General features: G+C 33.6%; 1 protein-coding gene across 1 annotated transcript in view; it reads right to left on the bottom strand.

Moving 5' to 3' along the window:
- Positions 1-21,562, bottom strand: part of frmd4a (FERM domain containing 4A) — a 290,469-nt gene extending 268,907 nt beyond the window's left edge. Inside the window, exon 1 of the mRNA XM_073850064.1 lies at positions 21,267-21,562. Coding sequence (XP_073706165.1) covers positions 21,267-21,311 — 45 coding nt within the window. The 5' untranslated portion in view covers positions 21,312-21,562. The remainder of the gene's footprint in view (positions 1-21,266) is intronic.
- Positions 21,563-21,902: the final 340 nt, after the last annotated feature.

The following is a 21,902-nucleotide window of genomic DNA, read 5'->3' as shown; positions in this document are numbered from 1 at the left end:
GTTTTTTTATCCTACTCTACCTTTTTCAGTGTTTCTACAGATATGAACAGGTGAAATAAATTTTTTAAGACCTTTTTAATACCACCTTATATGAAATTTAAGGCATAAACACGTGATGGAAATACACATATTACATACATACAGTGTATGTAATATTTAATGTGTTTAATGTAAAAAGAAAACTAAATTGTCATTAATGGTATTACTACAATATACAGTGAACTTTCCATATCAACAGACAATATTCCACACAAAAATATTTTTATAAGCAATTTTTTCATCCGTGTTAAACTTTAACATACTTAAATCAGCATCTTTTTTATTTACCCTTATAAAGGCCTATTTTTAAAAACTTTTTAAATGTATGCATCTCCTTTCATTTAAAATTATTACAATTCCACAGTAAATTCTATGGGGCTGTTACCAGGCAGATAATTTACACTGCAAAATTACAAATGCGATAAATAATATATAAATAATGTTATAAGCTTAATGTTTTAAATACATTTATGAATTTACAAACAAGAAATCTTTGTTCTGTCCAATGACTGTAAACAGTCATTAGGTCCGTCAGACTGAAGATATTTTAGTGGTAATGTGACCAAAAATATTTACGACCCATCGAATCTGAATTTAGGACTTTAAGACTTTTTAAGGCCTTTTATTAAGAAAACGTTATTTAAGACATTTTAAGACTTTTTAAAGACCCGCAGACACCCTGCTTTTTGAACTGGAGTACGCAGCACACAGGTAACCTTTCCAATGTGATTACGTAATATGTAAAGTCATAGACGCACACCGCAGAGCTAGTGCAAGATGAGCATTTGTGGTTAAAAAGTATATGATTTTGTATTATGTTTTAGAAAATGGATGCTCGTTTTACTACACAAGACCCTTATTCCTCAGCTGAGACTGTGTAGAGCCTTTTGAAGCTGCACTGAAAAAACTGTCTTTTTCACCTTTAAACCATTGACCACTATTGATGTCCACCATATGAAGAAAAATCCTGGAACGTTTTCCTCATAAACCTTCATTTCTTTTCGACTGAAGAAAGACAGACATGAACATCTTGGATGACAAGGGGGTGAGTACATTATCAAGAAATTTTTATTCTGGAAGTAAACTAATCCTTTGAATGGAAATGCTTGGTGTGTGCATAAAAGTTTTGTCATGGATAAAATTGTGCTGAAAACAATTTTCCACATGTGGAAAACATTAGCTACACATTTAATTTTTCTGTATAAAAATGTCAAGGGTTAAACACTCGGGCACTGGCAAGAAGCTGACAGCTTTCTTTTAATTAATCCAAGTAAAAAAAAAAATTAAAAAAAAGATGGTAGAACTGTTTAACCCACAGCTGCTTTCTCACAAACTGCCAGAACAGTTTTGAGCGCTAGCCTGGCAGCATTCACTATGTGAGCTTTTGCACTCATTCTGTGCATCTCCTGGCAGCATTTAATAAATGATTCAGTACGCCAAATCTACCTCTCTGAATGAAGTACGTCATTGAACTGCTCCAGTGACACACAGTACAGGTGGGCTCCTTCAACATAATGAGCATAAGAAAGCAGATGGAAATCTGCAATATTTGGCATTGTCTTTAGTTGACTTTTCATGAATGTGCTATAAAAATGCAAAACATTTGGATGGAAATCTAACAATTGAGAATTCAATCAGTGAGCAACCATCTAAAGATGTATGTTTTCTGTGAGCACTTGACAGAATTATGCATTATCTTTATACACGGTCATTCAAAAGTTTGGAATCAGTACGATTTTTATGTTTTTTAAAGAAGTCTGCTCATCAAGGCTGTGTTTGTTTGATTAAAAACACAGAAAAAAAAACTGAAAAATTGTGAAATATTATTGCAATTTAAAATAGTGGTTTTCTATTTTAATATACTTTAAAATAGAATTTATTCCTGTAAAGCAATGCTGAATTTTCAACATCAATTACTCCAATCTTCAGTCTCACATGATTCTTTAGAATCATTCTTAAATCATTTTATGCTTCTTTAATGAATAAAACTTTTTTTTTTAATAACAGCATTTATTAAAAAAAAAAGTTTTGTAACAAGGCTGGGGTCAGTAAATGTTTTCTTTATTTCTTTCTTTGAAAGAAATTAATATTTTTATTCAGCAAGGATGTGATTAAATTAATAAAAGTGATAGTAAAGACTTATATTGTTAGAAAAGATCTTTATTTTGAATAAATGCTGTTGTAAGTTTTATTCATCAAAGAATCTTAAAAAAGTATGACAGGTTCCAAAAAGAAAAAACATTAAGAAGCACAACTGTCTTTAACATTTATAATAAATCAGCATATTAGAATGATTTCTGAAGAACCATGTGACACTGAAGACTGGTGTAATGGCTAATAAAAATTCAGCTTTGCATCAGAGAAATAAATTATATTTTAAAAGTATATTAAAATAGAAAACTATTATTTTAAATTTCAATAATATTTCATAATATGACTGCTTTCCTGTATTTTTGATCAAATAAATGAAACTTTGACAAGCATAAGAGACTTAAAAAAAAACATTAAAAACGTACTGATCCAAAACTTTTGAACAGCAATGTATATTAAAATAAATAAATGAATTAGAATTTTAAAAATTGCACTTCTCATGTTACTGCCTTCTTAGGATGAATTGCTTTGTTGTGTTCCTCATTTCTAAGTCACTACAGACGAACCATCTGCTACATGAATAAATGAAATGTAAATGTAAACGCAGCCACATAGCAGTATCACACCACAGCATTGTGGCATTGAGTTTTGCACATAAACATCTAGTTTACTATACTCATTCTAATTAATATATAATGAAAATGAATTCTTTAAGGCGAGACACTGCAGGTGAATAGGGTAAAAAAATGTACTTATAGTTTTCCCCTTGCTTACCAAGTTGATTGATTTCGTTGGCAATTGCAAAATTGTTTGTATTACAAGTTTTCTAAAATGTTAGGTTTAAATATGCAAATAAGGCATTATTTAATGAAATATGCACTAATTTGCATAAATTTCTAGTACAAAAATCTAAACACTGAATGAAGTCAGTTTCAAAATTCTTGTTTAATTTTTTTGACATATTAGAGATAAAAGTTTCTACAGAGGGGATTTTAGGTATCTAATTTTGTCTCTAATTCAGTATCTAATTCAGAAAAAACTTAGAACAGGCAGGAAACGCCTTTAAAAGATAAAGATAAAGTGCTATAAAAGAAACACTTAACTGTTTTTTGGATGTTTTCTTTCCACTAGTCTGAAAAAACCCTTTATGAAAAAGCAAATAGGCCAAAATCTCAAACTTGATACACTGTAAAAAGTTTTCCCCAGTTTCAACTTAAAAGCTTAAGTTTAGCAGCTGCCTTAAAATGTTAAGTTCAATCAACTTAAAACTACAAGTCATTTCAACTCACGGCAATAAAATGAGTTAAAAGGACTTGTACCTGTTGATTTAACTTAAAATTTTAAGGCAGCAGATGAACTTAAGTTTTTAAGTTGAAACTGGTATAGGTGCATGAAAAAAACAGCATTTTTGCCTGCAGTGTCTCCCCTTAAGTACATATTTTTAAAATTTGAAGTGTATATTTGACAAATAAAACAAAAGTTTTATATTCCCAAAAAAAACACATTAAAGGGAAAGTTCACCCAAAAATAAAAATTCTGTCATTAATTCCTCACCCTCGTGTCGTTCCACATCAGTAAGATCTTCATTCATTTTTGAACCACAAGTTAAGATATTTTTAATGAAATCCAAAAGCTTTCTGACCCTCCATAGATAGAAAATCGGAAAGGTAGCTCTCGGATTTCATCAGAAATATCTTAATTTGTGTTCCAAAGATGAACAAAGGTCTTACAGGTTTGGAACGACATGATGGTGAGTAATTAATTAATGACAAAAATTTTCATTTTTAGGAATAAAATGTTGTATAAAATTATATGAACAAATCCCTCTGTAAAAACCTTCAGGATATAAACAGGAATTAAAATGTAAAGCTTGGTGTGTGCAAGTGCTACTGAAGTGGAGATTTAGGACTCAGTGTAGAAGAAAAAACTCATTTAGAGAAAACGGACTTTAAAAATATGCATTGTAATTGAAATCTACTGACACAAATAGATAAAGTGCTATAAAAGAAACACTTAACAGTGTTTTTTGGATGTTTTCTTTCCACTAGTCTGAAATCTCAAAAGTTTTCCCCAGTTTCAATTTAAAAACTTAAGTTTAGCAGCTGCCTCAAAATTTTAAGTTAAATCAACTTAAAACTACAAGTCATTTCAACTCACGACAATAAAATGAATTAAAATGACTTGTACTTTTAAGTCGATTTAACTTAAAATTTTAAGGCAGCAGATGAACTTACGTTTTTAAGTTGAAACTGGGGAAAAGTTTTTACAGTATAGGTGCATGAAAAAAACAGCATTTTTGCCTGTAGTGTCTCCCCTTAAGTACATATTTTTAAAATTTGAAGTGTATATTTGACAAATAAAACAAAAGTTTTATATTCCCAAAAAAACACATTAAAGGGAAAGTTCACCCAAAAATAAAAATTCTGTCATTAATTCCTCATCCTCGTGTCGTTCCACATCAGTAAGATCTTCATTCACCTTTGAAACACTAGTTAAGATATTTTTTATGAAATCCAAAAGCTTTCTGACTCTCCATAGATGGAAAATCGGAAGGTAGCTCTCGGATTTCATCAGAAATATCTTAATTTGTGTTGCAAAGATGAACGAAGGTCTTATAGGTTTGGAACGACATGAGGGTGAGTAATTAATGCCAGAATTTTCCTTTTTGGGTGAACTATCCCTTTAACCATTTCCAAAAACATACACACACTGTATTTTCTTTCTTTGTCACACTGACTCCCCATCTCCCCTCCTACACACAAACACAGCAGGACAGGACAAAGCACCGCATGAGGTGAGAGGTTGAGCTCTGCAGTGCAGGAGGAAATCTATAAGGTGTATAAATAGAGAGTCACAGGAAACAGCACCCCATTGATCATCTCAATTACGGACAGTGATATTTAATCCACAGACTCGGCTGCTTCATACAGTATACTCAGATTAATATTGATCATTGCTTACAGATCAACGCACACCGGTGGCCACTATGATCCTGCAGCAATATCGTAACCTCTGTCTTATTGTTTAAGCTGCACATCCTGAATAAATTTGCTTGCAGGATATGAGCTGACGACTGAATACTGAGACTGGCAGTTTTATTACAGGGTGAATTTCATTAATTATATTCACACTTCCTACATTTTAATAAGGAGGAAGTTGTATTTGGTTCACAGCAGCATGAGGTCTCGCAGCAGTCTGTAGCTGTGTGTGTTTGAGGAAGGGAGGTATACTTCCCAATACTGTTATAAATCATCCTCTCTCTCTTTCCTTGCACTTAGACCCTCCGCATGATGTCATTCTGCAGAATATCAAGTAATACAAACACACCCACAGGACCAGGACTCTCAGACTACACCGTAAGCATGTGCAGTTGCTGGCTCAAGGATATTTCCACTTGATCTGAGCCTTAAAATATTGCTTTCATGTTTGTTGCACTTCCAACTATTCGTTTTTCAAATGTTGCTATATTTTTCTCGTCGAAAAACATAATTTTGTCACAATTACAATTCTTTAGAGCTGCAATCTACTCTAAAAAAATGGGTGTAATGTCACTAGAATAACTTAGCTCACCCAAAAATGAAAATATGTAATTATTTAATCATTATTTACCCTTATGTTGTTCCAAACCAGTTTTTTTCTTCTGTACAAAAATAAATAAAATAAAATAAAAAATAAAATACATATTATGCAAAATCCTTGGCTTTGCTGTGAAAGTGAACAACAATTTAGGCTTTTAAGCTAAAAAAAGGAAATAAATATTGGAATAATGAGTAAATAATCTGTCATTATTTACTCTGTACCCTCATGTTGTTCCAAACCTGTTCCAAATAAAATAAAATACATATTTTGCTGAATTCCTGGCTTTGCAGTGAAAGTGAACAGCAACAGAGGCTGTTAAGCTACTAAATAAATAAATAATAACTAATAAATAATAACTCTGTCATTATTTACTCTTTACCCTCAATGTTGTTTCAAACCTGTGTGACATTATTTCTTCTGTAAAATAAAATAAAATAAAATAAAATAAAATAAAATAAAATATATATTTTTTAAAAAATTCCTGGCTTTGCAGTGAAAGTGAACAGCAACAGAGGCTGTTCAGCTAAAAATGTACAAATAAATAAATAAAAATTAAAGAATAAAATAATGAGTAAATAATCTGTCATTAAATAAAATAAATATTTTGAAAAATAAATATTTTGAAGAATTCCTGGCTTTGCAGTGAAAGTGAACAGCAACAGAGGCTGTTCAGCTAAAAAATATATAAATAAATAAATAAAAATTAATAATAAATAAAATAATAAGTAAATAATCTGTCATTATTTACTCTTTACCCTCAATGTTTTTAAAACCTGTGTGACTTTATTTCTTCTGTAAAATAAAATAAATTAAATATTTTGCAGAATTCCTGGCTTTGCAAAAATATATAAAAATTAAATAATAAAATGAGTAAATAATCTGTCATTATTTACTCATTATTTACCCTCATGTTGTTCCAAACCTGTGTGACTTTATTTCTTAAAGTCACGTACCTATTTCTTCTATCTATTTTTAAAGAATTCCTCGCTTTGCAGTAAAAGTAAAGAGAAACAGAGGCTGTTCAGCTAAAAATATATACAAAAATAAATAAATAAAAATTAAATAATAAAATGATGAGTAAATAATCTGTTATTATTTACTCATTATTTACCCTCATGTTGTTCCAAACCTGTGTGACTTTATTTCTTTTATAAAAATAAAACAAAATTCATATTTTGCAGAATTCCTGGCTTTGCATTGAAAGTGAACAGCAACAGAGAATGTTAAGTAAAAAAATAAATAAATAAATAAATAAATAAATACAATATAAATAATAACATAAGTAAATAATGTCATTATTTACTCATTATTTACCCTCATGTTGTTCCAAACTTGTGTGATTTTATTTCTTCTGCAAAATAAAATAAAACACATATTTTGCAGAATTACTGGCTTTGCAGGGAAAGCAAACAGCAACAGAGGCTGTTAAACTAAAATAAACATATACATAAATAGATAATAAATAATAAAATAATGAGTAAATAATCTGTCATTATTTACTCTTTACCCACATGCATGACTTTTTTTTCTGCAAAATAAAATTAAATAAAATGCAGAAATGCTAAAAGTGAACAGCAACATAGGCTGTTATAACAATAAAAATAATAATAAATAATAAAAATAATAATAAAAATGAAACATTAACAAACAATAAAATAATAAATAAAGTGGTCCGCATGGTTTCCAGTGTTATTTTAGTATTCATTAATATTTTGAATAAGCTTTTATTTCCAAGTTTTATTTTTTTTATTTCTTTTAAGATTGAGCTTTTTGTCATTCTCTTTTATATTTTTATATAGCTTTAGTTAATTTTTATTTCTGTTTTAGTAATTTCAGTACTTCAGCTTAAGCCTAAACTAAAGTATTTCAGTTACCTAAGTTTACATTTTTCATCTAATATTTATATTTTATTTCAGCTTTTTCTTTTTAATAACTAAAAACTACTTTTAATAGCTTTAACAATAACAACACTACTGACTTGTGGATTTTATTCCAATACTTTTAAAAGCTTTGAACAAAGAAAATAATATTGTTTTTTTTTTTATCTGAAATGCGTATAAACATTAGCATATTTCAACATTTAATGCCATTTTTCAATGTACACAAATGAGACCAGACGGCAAAAACAATGCTAAATCTCAGATCTGGTCGTATGACTGCAAATATATGTAAAATATTAATTAAAATAAAAAATTTAACTTGAATAAAACCAGTTACTATAGATGTTACCATATAAAATCATTTTTTATGCTAATCTGACAAAACATTTTACGGTGTAGCCCAGCACAGCTGCTCTCTGACCAGCAGAAGTGTACATACTATATACTCTCTCTCCTCTCTTGGTGAACTACACAGTGATGGATGTCCTGTTGAAGAGGTGTTGTGCTCCACTGACCTCAATATATCAGATATGTGTGAACACACACACACACACACACACACACACACACACACACACACACACACACACACACACACACACATGTATTCACTCACTCACTCACTCACTCACTCACTCACTCACTCACTCACTCACTCACACACACACACACACACACACACACACACACATACACACACACACACACACACACACACACACACACACACACACACACACAGGGGTGACATCATCGATAAAGCCAAACAACGGAAGGCCAGTGCTGTAATAAGCTCTAATGTGATTAAAAGTGAATGTGGCAGAGACATCTGGCGTGTATGTGCGGCTCTGAACTCGCATGTGTGCATCTCAAACCTAATTTTTCCATTCATGTCCCGTACGCAGGCAGTTTAATGAGGTTAGTGCGGATTCAAGGGCTGTTCTGTAAGAGTGAGGGAGAGATGATCCATTCCTCTCCATTAGCTCAGTGTGTGAACAGACTGCCTACTGCTAAAATGAAGACGCAGCGCTTTGTGCCGCTTTAATCAAGGGCGGATTACATTTAATGTACTGTGTGTAATGTACAACATCCTAAGGTTCAGGTGACTTCATCAGACATACAGTACGTAAAAGCATTACCGTTGAAATGTAATGTATAATATTAAAGTCAGGATGAAACAATGAAACTCAGTTAGAAAATCAAATGTATTTTTGAGTAAAACTCAATTTGATTTAATCTAACGGGAATAGACTGGATTGTGAAAAGTGGGCATTACATTTCAAAAATGAAGATGGATTGGTGGAATGAAGAGGTTGTGAAATTAGAGGGACTAGGTGACGTCAGCCAAAAGGCTAATTCATTTCAAAAGGAGGTTAAGAAACTTATTACATTTCAATAAAACATTATGATGACTGATATTTTTGTCTGGGTAATTTTCAGCACTGATGAATTGTTCACAATAAAATGCATTAAGAAAATAAATTTGGATTTAGGCTGCAAAATACTGGACAAAATTACATTTTGCATGCCTGGAATACTTTATATATTGCTGCGAGAAAAAATGCAGAATATTTCAGATGGCTTGAATAGCTCTATTTGGAAAGATTTCATATTTCAAGAATGATTGTGATTTAAAGAAGAAAAAAAGTTATATTCCTTGTGCTCTTTTTTCAATGCAAACCATATTTAGGAATGAATGATTTTTGAAATCTTGAAAAAAGCTTTTTTACGTCTATTTTTTTTATATTATATTTTTCTCTTGAGTTTGACTTCCCTCTGTAAAACTATAAAATCAGAATCAGAAAAACAAAACCTGCAAATATTTTTATTGTGATTATTCAATAAAAATCTTTAAAAAGTTAAATATTAAAAATATATTCTATTAAAAAGTTCATTTTAATAAAAAGAAAAAATATTATTAAAAATTATTAATAAAAATATATTTATTGGTAAAAAATTATTATTAAAAAAATTACTGAAATTTAATAAAGTACTGTTAACTTAGGCTGATTCAGTCATATTTAAAGGGATAGTTCACCCAAAATGTAATAATCTGTTATTATTTAATCTTGTGTTGTTCGTGTTATTTTGCAGAATTTTTGCCTTTGCAAAGTGAACAGCAACAGAGGCTGTTAAGCTAATAATAAATAATAATAATTTTTCATGCAAACCATATTTTAGGAATGAATGATCTTGGAAATCTTGAAAAAAAGGTCTATTCACACTGATAAGAACTTTTTCTAGTATGAATAAAGTGAACACAGATTTAAATATATATATACTTATTTTAATAAATAATAAATAATATTTTGCTTATTATTTACCCTTATGTTGTTCCAAACCTGTGTGATTTTTTAAAATAAAATAAAATAAAATCTCTGATGCTGAAAACTCACCTTTGCATCACACAAAATAAATTAGATTTTGAAATACATTTAATAAGGAGGAAATTGTGTGTTAACCAAATAAATGCATCTATGTTGAGTATAAGAGACTTCTTTGAAAAAACAAAACATTAATATTCAATTAAAATATTTTCTTAAATAAATATTAAAAACAAACATATTAATTTGATTAAAAATGTTAAAATATTATTTAATAAAACATATTTTTTTCCCCTGTTAAATTACCATACTAATATTAACACATTTATTTCATTTTCAAATATTAAACTATCCAACATTTATTTAGTCTGTATTTAGATTGCTGGCTAATAAATATAAGTGCTGCCCATTTCTGAGTGAAATGTGGCACTGTGTTCAGATACATGTGTGCAGTGCATATAAATAATTCAATCACACTCTTCACCATTTGACTGTCGCATTAAGCCATATTTCAGTATTGATCATATTTCAATATATCGTGCAGCCATAAGTTTTCATGTTGACTTTGTAATGATTTTCTCCCTAAATAAATGGGGTATGAATGTATACATTTAGAAAAATGACATGAATATCTACCTCACAAAATGGCAACACTTTGGCAAGATTGGTTTTGTTCCATTTTTGCTCTAAATATGATTATTTCATAGAAATAACAAACAAATATGCAGTTTGGCTCAAGCACAAGTGTCTCAGTTAGTTGCTAGAACCTCCTCAAAGTGTTCATTTTTGCAGTCTGGTACTTTAAAAACAACTTTGTTTCCAGGTAGACTGCTATAAAACCATTAGACAGTCAACCAGTAAGAATCAGAGCTGGTGAGTTCATCCAGCTCTGGGCATTGTTGTGTTCTGTGAACGGACTGTAGGCGGTCTGTGGGTGTGCTGTCTGAGATGAGCTTTACACCTTTTGATAATGATAAAGTCAAAACGTCTCCAAAGTAGGGCTGCAACGATTCGTCGACGTTGTCGACAAAAATCGATAATAGAAATAGTCGACAATGAATTTCATTGTCGATGTTGTCGCCAGACAACCGAGTGAGGCATCTTTCTGCCGAGAGTCGCACATACGCAGCTTCTATGCTGAGCGATAACATACAGAAATGGCGGCGTCCAACGCAGCAGCTGCGCGTACCAAAACACGCCCGTTTCACACATACTCCGTCTGCAGTGCGTTTTTTTCACACCCATGTTAACGGATTAGAACGTTCACAATGTACGGACTGCAAACGCGTTCTGTGTGAAAGCAAAACGAGTCTGTGCTGCTTCTTCACCGCATACGTAACGCACACGGACTGTAGACGCACTGCAGACTGAGTATGTATGAAACAGGCGTAAAGTTTGGGAGCATTTTAGCCTGCTACGGCGAATTAAAAGATTACCTGCATGGTTTGTAAAGCAGTCCTTGCGCATCACGGCAGCACCTCTGTGATGCACGAACATTTAAAGAGAAAGCACGTCGGACAGTTGAATGAAAGGGAGTTTGGCTGGCCTCGGTAAGATTTAAATAACATGGAAGCCAATACGTTTTGTTTTGGATATACATTTTTGTTTACTGTTTTATTGCTGCTGATGGTTTACAGGAAGAAAATGTTTACTTGATTTTAATTTATTTTTTCTTATAAAACAAATGTGCCTGTCCATTAAAAAAATTATAGAGTTTCTTAATTTATGCATTTATGTCTGTACTGACCGAGCACTGTGCCTAATTGGTTTTAGACAGGGCATTTTTATTTACTTTTAGTATGAATTGGCCTATCAGCAGCAAAATATGCATTTTTTTATTGAAGTACCCCCTTCTTTCTTGTGTTTACTATAATTTTCCACATAATTAAAGCAATCTCATGCTAAATTTGAGAAAAATTGAATAATTATCCGATTAGTCGACTAATCGTTTCAATAGTCGGTGACTAGTCGATTATTAAAATAGTCGTTAGTTGCAGCCCTACTCCAAAGCAAGGGCGTCCTTTACACTCGCAGAGCCACTTTAAGGAGGTGCAATGTTATAGAGCAGCTGACACACTTTCCCCAGCATCTGTGGTTCTTTTATACTGTAAGTGAACCTCTTCCGTGAAGGATGGCGCCTCTCCAGTGCCGCATTAAAGCCGACAAGACAGAAAAGAGGTTATAAAATGATAAACACAGAAGATAAAAGGTAAATGCTCACTCATCCTAACAGCTCCCTGCAGACTATATAAATCCTTCTCTCAGAAGAGTATCAACAGACAGCGCTGAGCAGGTAGAGCATGTGCGTTCAATACTGAATAAAGTTGTTAATTTTGTTTGCTTTGTGCACAAATTGTGTTCTTGTAGCTTCATAACATTACAGTTGAACCACTGATGTCACATGGACTATTTTAACAATGTCCTTACTATCTTTCCGGGCCTTGAATGTGTTGTGTTTCTGTCTATGCATGGTTAAGAAAGCTCTCGTATTTTATCAAAAATATCTGAATAATTTTGGGTTATGGGTTTGGAACGACGTGAGGGTTCTTTAATGACAGAATTTTTATTTTTAGATGAACTATCCCTTTAAGACCATGTTCAATAATTAAAATTTCATGGAATATTTTAACGTCGGAATTCATCGTGACGTTTGTTTAACTCTGGTGTGTTTTTCACTTCGCATATGAAATGTTTGCATTGGCAGATTTGCTTATCTCATCACCTTTGCCTCTGCACTCCTAGGCGGAATATGCAAAATGCTACCCAGGGCCAAGAAGCTGTCTAGTTTCATGCAAAAAAATGTCCTTACAAAGGGTGAAATACAATTGGCATTCTCCACTGGCCAGCAAACAAACTCTGCTGATCTTTAATGACAGAGGGCTAGAGCAGGGGTTTTCAAACCTGTCCTGGAGCCTCCCCTGCCCTGCACATTTTGTATGTCTCCCTTATTAGGCACACCCAATTCAGGTCTTGCAGTCTCTACTAATGAGCTGATGATTTGAATCAGGTGTATTAGATGAGAGAGACAAGCAAAATGTGCAGGGCAGGGGAGGCTCCAGGACAGGTTTGAAAACCCCTGGGCTAGAGGAAACGTAAGAATGGGAATAAGAAAAAGAGATTTTTCCCTTTGTATTCGGAGGTCCCCCACTACATTTGACTCTAATCTCCTTCGCCTTTGTGTATTGTTCTGCAGCGACTGTCAGAACCAATACGATATCCCCAAAAAACAATTGCACAAAGAGCTGTTCGCCATGAAATGTTTGCAAAATACTGATTCAGTTTAAACCTAAGAATAAATGTGACCCTGGACCATAAAACCAGTCATTGAGATGTATACATCCTGAGCTGAATAAACAAGCTTTCAATTGATGTATGGTTTGTTAGGATTGGACAATATCTGTCCCAGATACAACTATTTGAAAATCTGGAACCTGAGGGTGCAAAAAAAATCTAAATACTGAGAAAATCGCCTTGATGTTGCCCAAATGAAGTTCTTAGCAATGCATATTACTAATCAAAAATTAAGTTTTGATATATTCATGTTGGGAAATTTACAAAGTATCTTCATGAAACTTGATTTCTACATAAAAATTCAGATTGAATCATTGATGGCAAATGGACTATTTTAATGATGCCTTTCATACTTTTTTGGGTCTTGACAGTGGTATTTACCTGGGAGTCAATGGGACAGTGACAAGCCTCCCGGTTTTCATCCAAAATATCCTCAATTGTGTTCCAAAGATGAATGAAGCTTTTACGGGTTTGGAATGACATGGGGGTAAGTGGTTAATGACAAAATTGTAATTTTAGGGTGGAGTAGTCCCTTAATATCCTAATGAGTTTTGGCATTAAAAAAAAATCTATAATTTTGACCCATACAATGTATTTTTGGCTATTGCTACAAAAATACCAGTGCTACTTAAGAAAAAAAAAAAAACACTAGTATTAGCTAAAAGTGCACCAGACACTTCATAGCTATAGACAAAATGAAGGGAAGAGTTCACGCACAAAAAGGAACATTTTCTAAAACAAACAATAAACAAAATCATCAATAAGGCGTATTAAACCAGCTTTAAACATTACTTCTGGCCAAAATACCAGTCCATAATTCATAATAAAGCTTCTTTCCCATGGAAAAAGTCTATCCCTAGTTGTTCTCTCACATCAACATATCTGTTAAGGACTGTTTTCGCTTGTAAATGGTATTTGATATGTGCATATTTCTCTCCTGATTCAGGCAAGATGACTTTTTCCACTTGAACAAGCAATATTATAGATAGAGGACTTATATTTTAGCCGGAAGCAATGGTTTGAAGTCAAAAACATCTAAAATGTTTTTGTTTTTTTTACAAACCCACAGCTTTTCACTTCATGAGATGCTAATTGATGGGCTGGAGTTGTGTGGACTACTTGTGGATTATTGTGATGTTTTTATCATCTGTTTGGACTCCAATTCTGATGGCACGCATTCACTGCAGTGGATCTATTGGTGAGCAAGTGATGTAATGCTAAATTTCTCCAATGAAAAAACAATCTTATATACACTTTGGATGTCCTGAGGATGAGTACACTTTCAGAATTTTTTTTATTTTGCATGAACTTTCCCTTTAAGTGTTTTAAGACATATTTTAACCAATACTACTCAATAAAAACTACTCAATTATTTTACCAGCTCTCCAACTATCCTAAATGCCAGTCATTATTTATGCAAATTCACTACTACTTTTAACAATTCAATCACATTTACACTCTTCTACAGGAAGATGCTTTTCATCAAAAGTGACTCAAAGCTCAAGCTTTACATTTTTTTTGTCCATCCATATATCAGACTCAAACCCATGACCTTGGAGTTGCTAGAACCATGTGCTACTGTCTAAGCTACAGGAGCACTAGACACCAGAAAACAAACAGAAATACCAGCCAATACCAGAACGCATTTAAAAGCCACTATCTGCAGTCGTAATGAGATTCTGATGGTCGCAGAGCTGCACTGAACATCCCAGAGGATCTCAGACAGATAAGGCTATTGATTTAGACGCAAATAGTACAGAGCAAGAGATACGGGTTGATGATGGAGCACAGTGCACGCAGATGCCGCTTCTGTGCGCATGAAGTTCCCATAAGGACCAGATCTTCCCAGAATGAAAGCTTGCATTGTTGAGCTAATACACTGCACTGGTAATAACATGATATGACAGCAGGATACTGAAACTAATAAAGTATTCATCAGACAAAAAGAGACGTCTGATGAGCAACTGTCGCAGCCACTGTAAGTGTGTTAACACAACAATAAATAAAAGATTTTGACAAAGCAGAGTATCTTCAGTCACAGACAGTTTCAGTAAATTGATTTAGTTTGATGTTGGCAAGATGGCTAAGGAGGAGCTGATAGGTGGGGTCGTATACCATTGTTGTAGCCATGGCAGTCAAGCAGATGGGAATGGAGAGGAACCGCATGCGGTGTGGGGCGACAGGGCGTGTCACAGACTGGGAATCATCAGTCATGGTGTTACAAACCCTTAAATTCTGCATTATCACATGTGGGTGAAGAGCTAAGTGCTATTAATATTGATATTCAATCGTAAAAGACAAATAGATGATGATTAGGTGTTAAAACTCAGTATTAGAGAAATAAATGTTATTAGTATTACAGTACTTTCAGCAAGGATGCATTCAATTGACCAAAAATGGCAGTAAAGATGTATTTAACGTTACAAAATAATTATATTTCAAATAAATGCTTTTTTTTATATATGTGACCCTGAACCACAAAACCAGTCAATTTTTCATAATTAAGATTTATACATCATCTGAAAGCTGAATAAATAAGCTTTCCATTGATGTATGGTTTGTTAGGAACAATATTTGGCTGAGACTTGATTTAAAAATCTGGAATCTGAGGGTGCAAAAAAATCTAAATATTGAGAAAATCGCCTTTAAAGTTGTCCAAATGAAGTTCTTAGCAATGCATATTACTAATCAAAAATTTAGTTTTGATATTTACGGTAGGAAATGTACAAAATATCTTCATGGAACATGATCTTTACTTAATATCCTAATGATTTTTGGCATAAAAGAAAAATCTGTAATTTTGACCCATACAATGTATTGTTGGCTATTGCTACAAATATACCTGTGCTACTTTCGACTGGTTTTGTGGCTACAGGGTCACATAAGGAAAAAATAATGGTCTCAAAAATATTACAGCAACACAAATGATTCCCAAAAATGCTAGTAAATTTCATTTGACTAAAAGTTACTGACTTTTCTCACATAGTGTAAAAACTTTTTGGGAATTTTTTCCCACCTTGTTTCACTTTTGGTGTTCATAGTCACCTTCAAATGCCTACAAAAATGCTTTTACATTTCTTGTTATGCTATATTATTACCAAATATTACATTAATTTGGTCAATTAAAGGGATAGTTCCCCAAAAATGAAAATTACACCATGATTTACTCACCCTCAAGCCATTCTAGATGTATGGGACTTTCTTCTTCCAGACGAATACAATCAGAGTTATATTAAAAAATGCTCTTCCAAGATATAATGGCAGTTATTGGCTGTTGATTTAAGTCTAATAAAGTGCATCCATCATTATAAAAAGTACTCCACATGGCTCTGGGAGTTAATAATGGTCTCCTGAAGAGAATCAAAGCATTTGTGTAAGAAAAATGATCCATATTTAAAACTTTTTAAACTGTAATCTCTACCTTCTGCTAAGAGATTGCCTTTATTAACCCCAGGAGCTGTGTGGAGCACTTTTTATGATGGATGGATGAACTTTATTGGACTTCAAAAACTCAACAGCCATTAACTGCCATTATAAAACTTGGAAGAACCAGGACATTTTTAATATAACTCTGATTGCATTCATCTGAAAGAAGAAAGCCATAAACATCTAAGATGGCTTGAGGGTAAGTAAATCATGGGGTAATTTTAATTTTTGGGTGAACTATCCTTTTGACACAGGTTTTGTATTTTTTTTAATGGAATCGATCTTGCAGTATGCACCTCAGTTTTTAAGTGAATATTGCAAAAATTATGCACAAATAATGCTTTTTTTTTTACTAAAAACTAAAGGATTTTCAGCACAACACCGTTATATATAGAGTCCCCTGATGTATGCAAATTATAAATGACTAACAAAAAAATCCAGTTTACTCTGATCATGTGTAACATCCCACCAGATCTACTGAGAAAAACAGCTTAAGATGTTCAGTTTTACTTTCTTTTTTTATTCATGAATACTACAGTATGACTCTAGTCCCATGATGCACGCAAACCATAAACAGAGAAAAAAAGAGCCATTTTTCAGCTCATACCGTGCGCATAAATTGCAGCATCCCCCCAGATCGACTGATAACTTTGATCATATTTTACCGTCTAGGTTTTTGTGCTTCTAAGGAAAATGTTGTGTGTTGTGATGTCACCGTGACATTGAACCATGTCTGAGTGTCTCGGAGAAATGCAGGAGATGAATGAAAATATGGAGTGCTCACTGCTTTTACTGGAAGACTAATGAGAACGAAAGGAACGAGGGCCCTTCATCAGCCAGGCTGGCAGCCATTTACCCACAGATGCCCCCTCAGAGAGAGAGAGAATGACACAGCCACAGCGTTTCCCATGGATTCCTGCATGTGTTTTATTGTGGTTTGTTGCCTCTTACAAATGTCAAGCATCTTAATTAACGTGCTGACTGAAATATTAATGCTCGCTGCAGATACATCATTAAAATTCATCCAAAGGCAGCCCAAATTCATGTTAATATTTTACGTGTTACCACAGATTTAACACGATAAAGTGTGTACTTGAATGTGCACTCTGGCGTTATAAAAACATACAGCCGCTGAAGCTGTTTAATGAATACATTATACAAAGGAAATGCAATCATCACTGCCTAAAAACAAGGAAAGACAAAGTGTCCTCAGGAATACTCAACATGTTCAGCTGTCTATATTTGGAATGGGATTTACATGTGAACGCATGTGTGAATGTGCATGTGTGAACTTGTCAAGCACAAGGAGATCTGAAGATATACATTTACACTGTATATCCACCTCTATATTCCTTCATAGAAAGATGGATTGATAGAACAAATTGATAGAATGATAGATAGAACGATAGATAGACAGAACGATAAACAGACAGAACGATAGAACGATAGATAGAACGATAGATAGAAAGATAGAACGATAGATAGATAGATAGATAGATAGAACGATAGATAGATAGAATGATGATGGATGGAACGATAGAAAGAACAATTGAACGACTGAACGACAGATAAATAGACAGAATGATAGACAGAACGATAGAACGATAGACAGAACAATAGACAGAATAATAAAACACTAGACTGATGGAGAGACAGATAGAACGATAGATAGATAGATAGATAGAACGATAGATAGAACGATAGATAGATAGAACGATAGATAGAACGATAGAACGATAGATAGAACGATAGATAGAACGATAGATAGATAGAACGATAGATAGATAGAACGATAGATAGATAGAACGATAGATAGATAGAACGATAGATAGAATGATAGAACGATAGATAGATAGATAGATAGATAGATAGATAGATAGATAGATAGATAGATAGATAGATAGATAGATAGATAGATAGATAGATAGAACGATAGAACGATAGATAGATAGAACGATAGAAAGATAGATAGAACGATAGAACGATAGATAGAACGATAGAACGATAGAACGATAGATAGAACGATAGATAGAACGATAGATAGAACGATAGAACGATAGATAGATAGAACGATAGAAAGATAGATAGATATAACGATAGAAAGATAGATAGATAGAACGATAGATAGAACGATAGAAAGATAGATAGATAGAACGATAGATAGAACGATAGATAGAACGATAGATAGAACGATAGATAGAAAGATAGATAGATAGATAGATAGAACGATAGATAGAATGATAGATAGAACGATAGATAGATAGATAGATAGAACGATAGATAGAACGATAGATAGAACGATAGATAGATAGAACGATAGAAAGATAGATAGAACGATAGATAGATAGAACGATAGATAGATAGAACGATAGATAGATAGAACGATAGATAGATAGAACGATAGAAAGATAGATAGATAGATAGAACGATAGAACGATAGATAGAACGATAGATAGATAGAACGATAGATAGATAGAACGATAGAACGATAGAACGATAGAACGATAGATAGAACGATAGAACGATAGAACGATAGATAGAACGATAGATAGAACGATAGATAGAACGATAGATAGATAGATAGATAGATAGATAGATAGATAGATAGATAGATAGATAGATAGAACGATAGATAGAACGATAGATAGATAGATAGATAGATAGATAGATAGATAGATAGATAGATAGATAGATAGATAGATAGATAGATAGATAGACAGATAGAACGATAGATAGATAGATATCACTGCATGAAAAGAGAAATGCCTGATGACAGCTCTGGAAAAATACAATTATATAAAATATATATCTAGAACGATAGATAGAACGATAGAACGATAGATAGAACGATAGATAGATAGAACGATAGATAGATAGAACGATAGAAAGATAGATAGAACGATAGAAAGATAGATAGAACGATAGAACGATAGATAGAACGATAGAACGATAGATAGAACGATAGATAGAACGATAGATAGAACGATAGATAGATAGATAGAATGATAGAACGATAGATAGATAGATAGATAGATAGATAGATAGATAGATAGATAGATAGATAGATAGATAGATAGAACGATAGACAGATAGATAGATAGATAGATAGATAGATAGATAGATAGATAGATAGATAGATAGATAGATAGATAGATAGATAGATAGATAGATAGATAGATAGATAGAACGATAGACAGAACGATAGATAGATAGATAGATAGATAGATAGATAGATAGATAGATAGATAGATAGAACGATAGAACGATAGATAGAACGATAGATAGATAGATAGATAGATAGATAGATAGATAGATAGATAGATAGATAGATAGATAGATAGATAGATAGATAGATAGATAGAACGATAGACAGAACGATAGATAGATAGATAGATAGATAGATAGATAGATAGATAGATAGATAGATAGATAGATAGATAGATAGATAGATAGATAGATAGATAGATAGATAGATAGATAGATAGATAGATAGACAGACAGATAGAACGATAGATAGATATCACTGCATGAAAAGAGAAATGCCTGATGACAGCTCTGGAAAAATACAATTATATAAAATATATATCTATGTCATTATATATCATAGAAGTTTTACATTTCAAACAGAAAACTCTATGTCAGCATACAAAAATAGCAATTATCTCTTTTTTACTGCACATTTTTAAAACAACAAACAAAACTGTACAGATTTAATCTATTTATGCTTTTCATATCAGTGACAGCCAAAATTCCTACACAACTGCATCCCAGAACAAATCTTCCAAAGCAATTGCGGATTTGGATTTGATTCGAAGGTATTCTGAACTCTAGTGTCAGAGGTGGAAGAAGGGGATAAAGGAAAATGAGAAATAGAAGATGAAAGCTTATTTGCAGAGCACTTTGCTCTGTCTTTCTCTCTCTCCCAGTCTGTCTCACCGCCTTCCTCTCAACATGTCAGAAAGAGCCGTGGCCTATCACCATGGAGACAGACAGCTGTTACAGGTAGGGCAGAGGGGTGGGGCAGTGACATGCTTTCTCCTTGTCTTTCCAGAGGTGATCATCCAGCACACTGTGCCACACCGCCTCCCTCTTTCCGCTTCACAATCACAACCTCTCTCTGAACCTTTCAGAAGCACAATACCCCAACTAAACAGGTGCACACAATCAATAATCATCATCCACCTGATTTCACAAACCAAACACCTTATTCAGCCAAACAACGTGAGCATGTGCACACAAAGTCAGTGAAACAAAAATCAGCACTATTAAAAACAAGCGCATCGTGCAGTAATGAGACCCCAATGTTTGAAAAGCACACTCTGCAAATGTGCGTCCGCCGAACTCTGGCTTTCTTTCAAAACTGAGGCAGTAGTACTACAGATGACACATGGATGCTGATGTCAGGTACCTGTCAGGGGTTTTTCCTCTGCAATGTTAGTGTGCCATGCTGCAATTCGGTCAGCATTTGGTGGCGGTGCTGCAGAGTGAATGTGCTTCGGCTTTTGTGTGTGTGTGCAAAGTAAAACCTGAGATGCAGTCAAATCCATCAGGTCAGATGTGACAGATAGTTCATAACTCGATCCCGAGGGTGTTTCCAAGTGGGTGTGTGTGTGTTTAGAGTTGGCTTTGTACTCACCATAAGCAGGCAGACGGCAGATTCGGGCATCAGTTGCACAGCCATGATGTCTTTACCCCAAACAAACGTTTAAGTAACGTTCAAGTAGCGTGTTGAAACCGTAAAGGCAAGCGTTGCGCTCAAAATTGTCCGGGCAACGTTTAGTTAATGTATCTTGTACTCTTTCACAGGACAGTGTACGATAGTTTCCCACTCCCGTACGTTCCCTACTCAACGTTTTCCCTTCCGTTTAGAAATCCCAAAGCACTGTTCAAGCTTCGTCCTTGATCCAAATGAAATGTCTCGTCTTTGATCTCAAACAGCCTGTTAGACTCCCTCCTCCCTGAGGACGGAGAGCTGGGACAGACACACACATGCACACGCTCGCACACACATACGGTCCAAGAGGAGGCAGAGACTGCCGTTTCAAATGACCAAGCGGCACTGCAGACACACACACTCTCACGTTCACAAATCCGACTGATACAACCAAACACAGCACTAGGAGAGAGAGAGAGAGAGTGAGAGAGAGAGAGAGAGAGAGAGAGCGTGCACACCCATCAATGTACACAGAAATCATATCAAGCACCACGAGGCCACTTAGGATATGAGCGAGCAAACACACACACGCACACACCTTTTCTTTCTCTAAATGAA

Source organism: Garra rufa, chromosome 11, assembly GCF_049309525.1.
Source record: "Garra rufa chromosome 11, GarRuf1.0, whole genome shotgun sequence".
Taxonomy (NCBI): domain Eukaryota; kingdom Metazoa; phylum Chordata; class Actinopteri; order Cypriniformes; family Cyprinidae; genus Garra; species Garra rufa.
The sequence above is the reverse complement of the archived record's forward strand: the minus strand, read 5'-3'. Positions and strand labels throughout refer to the sequence as shown.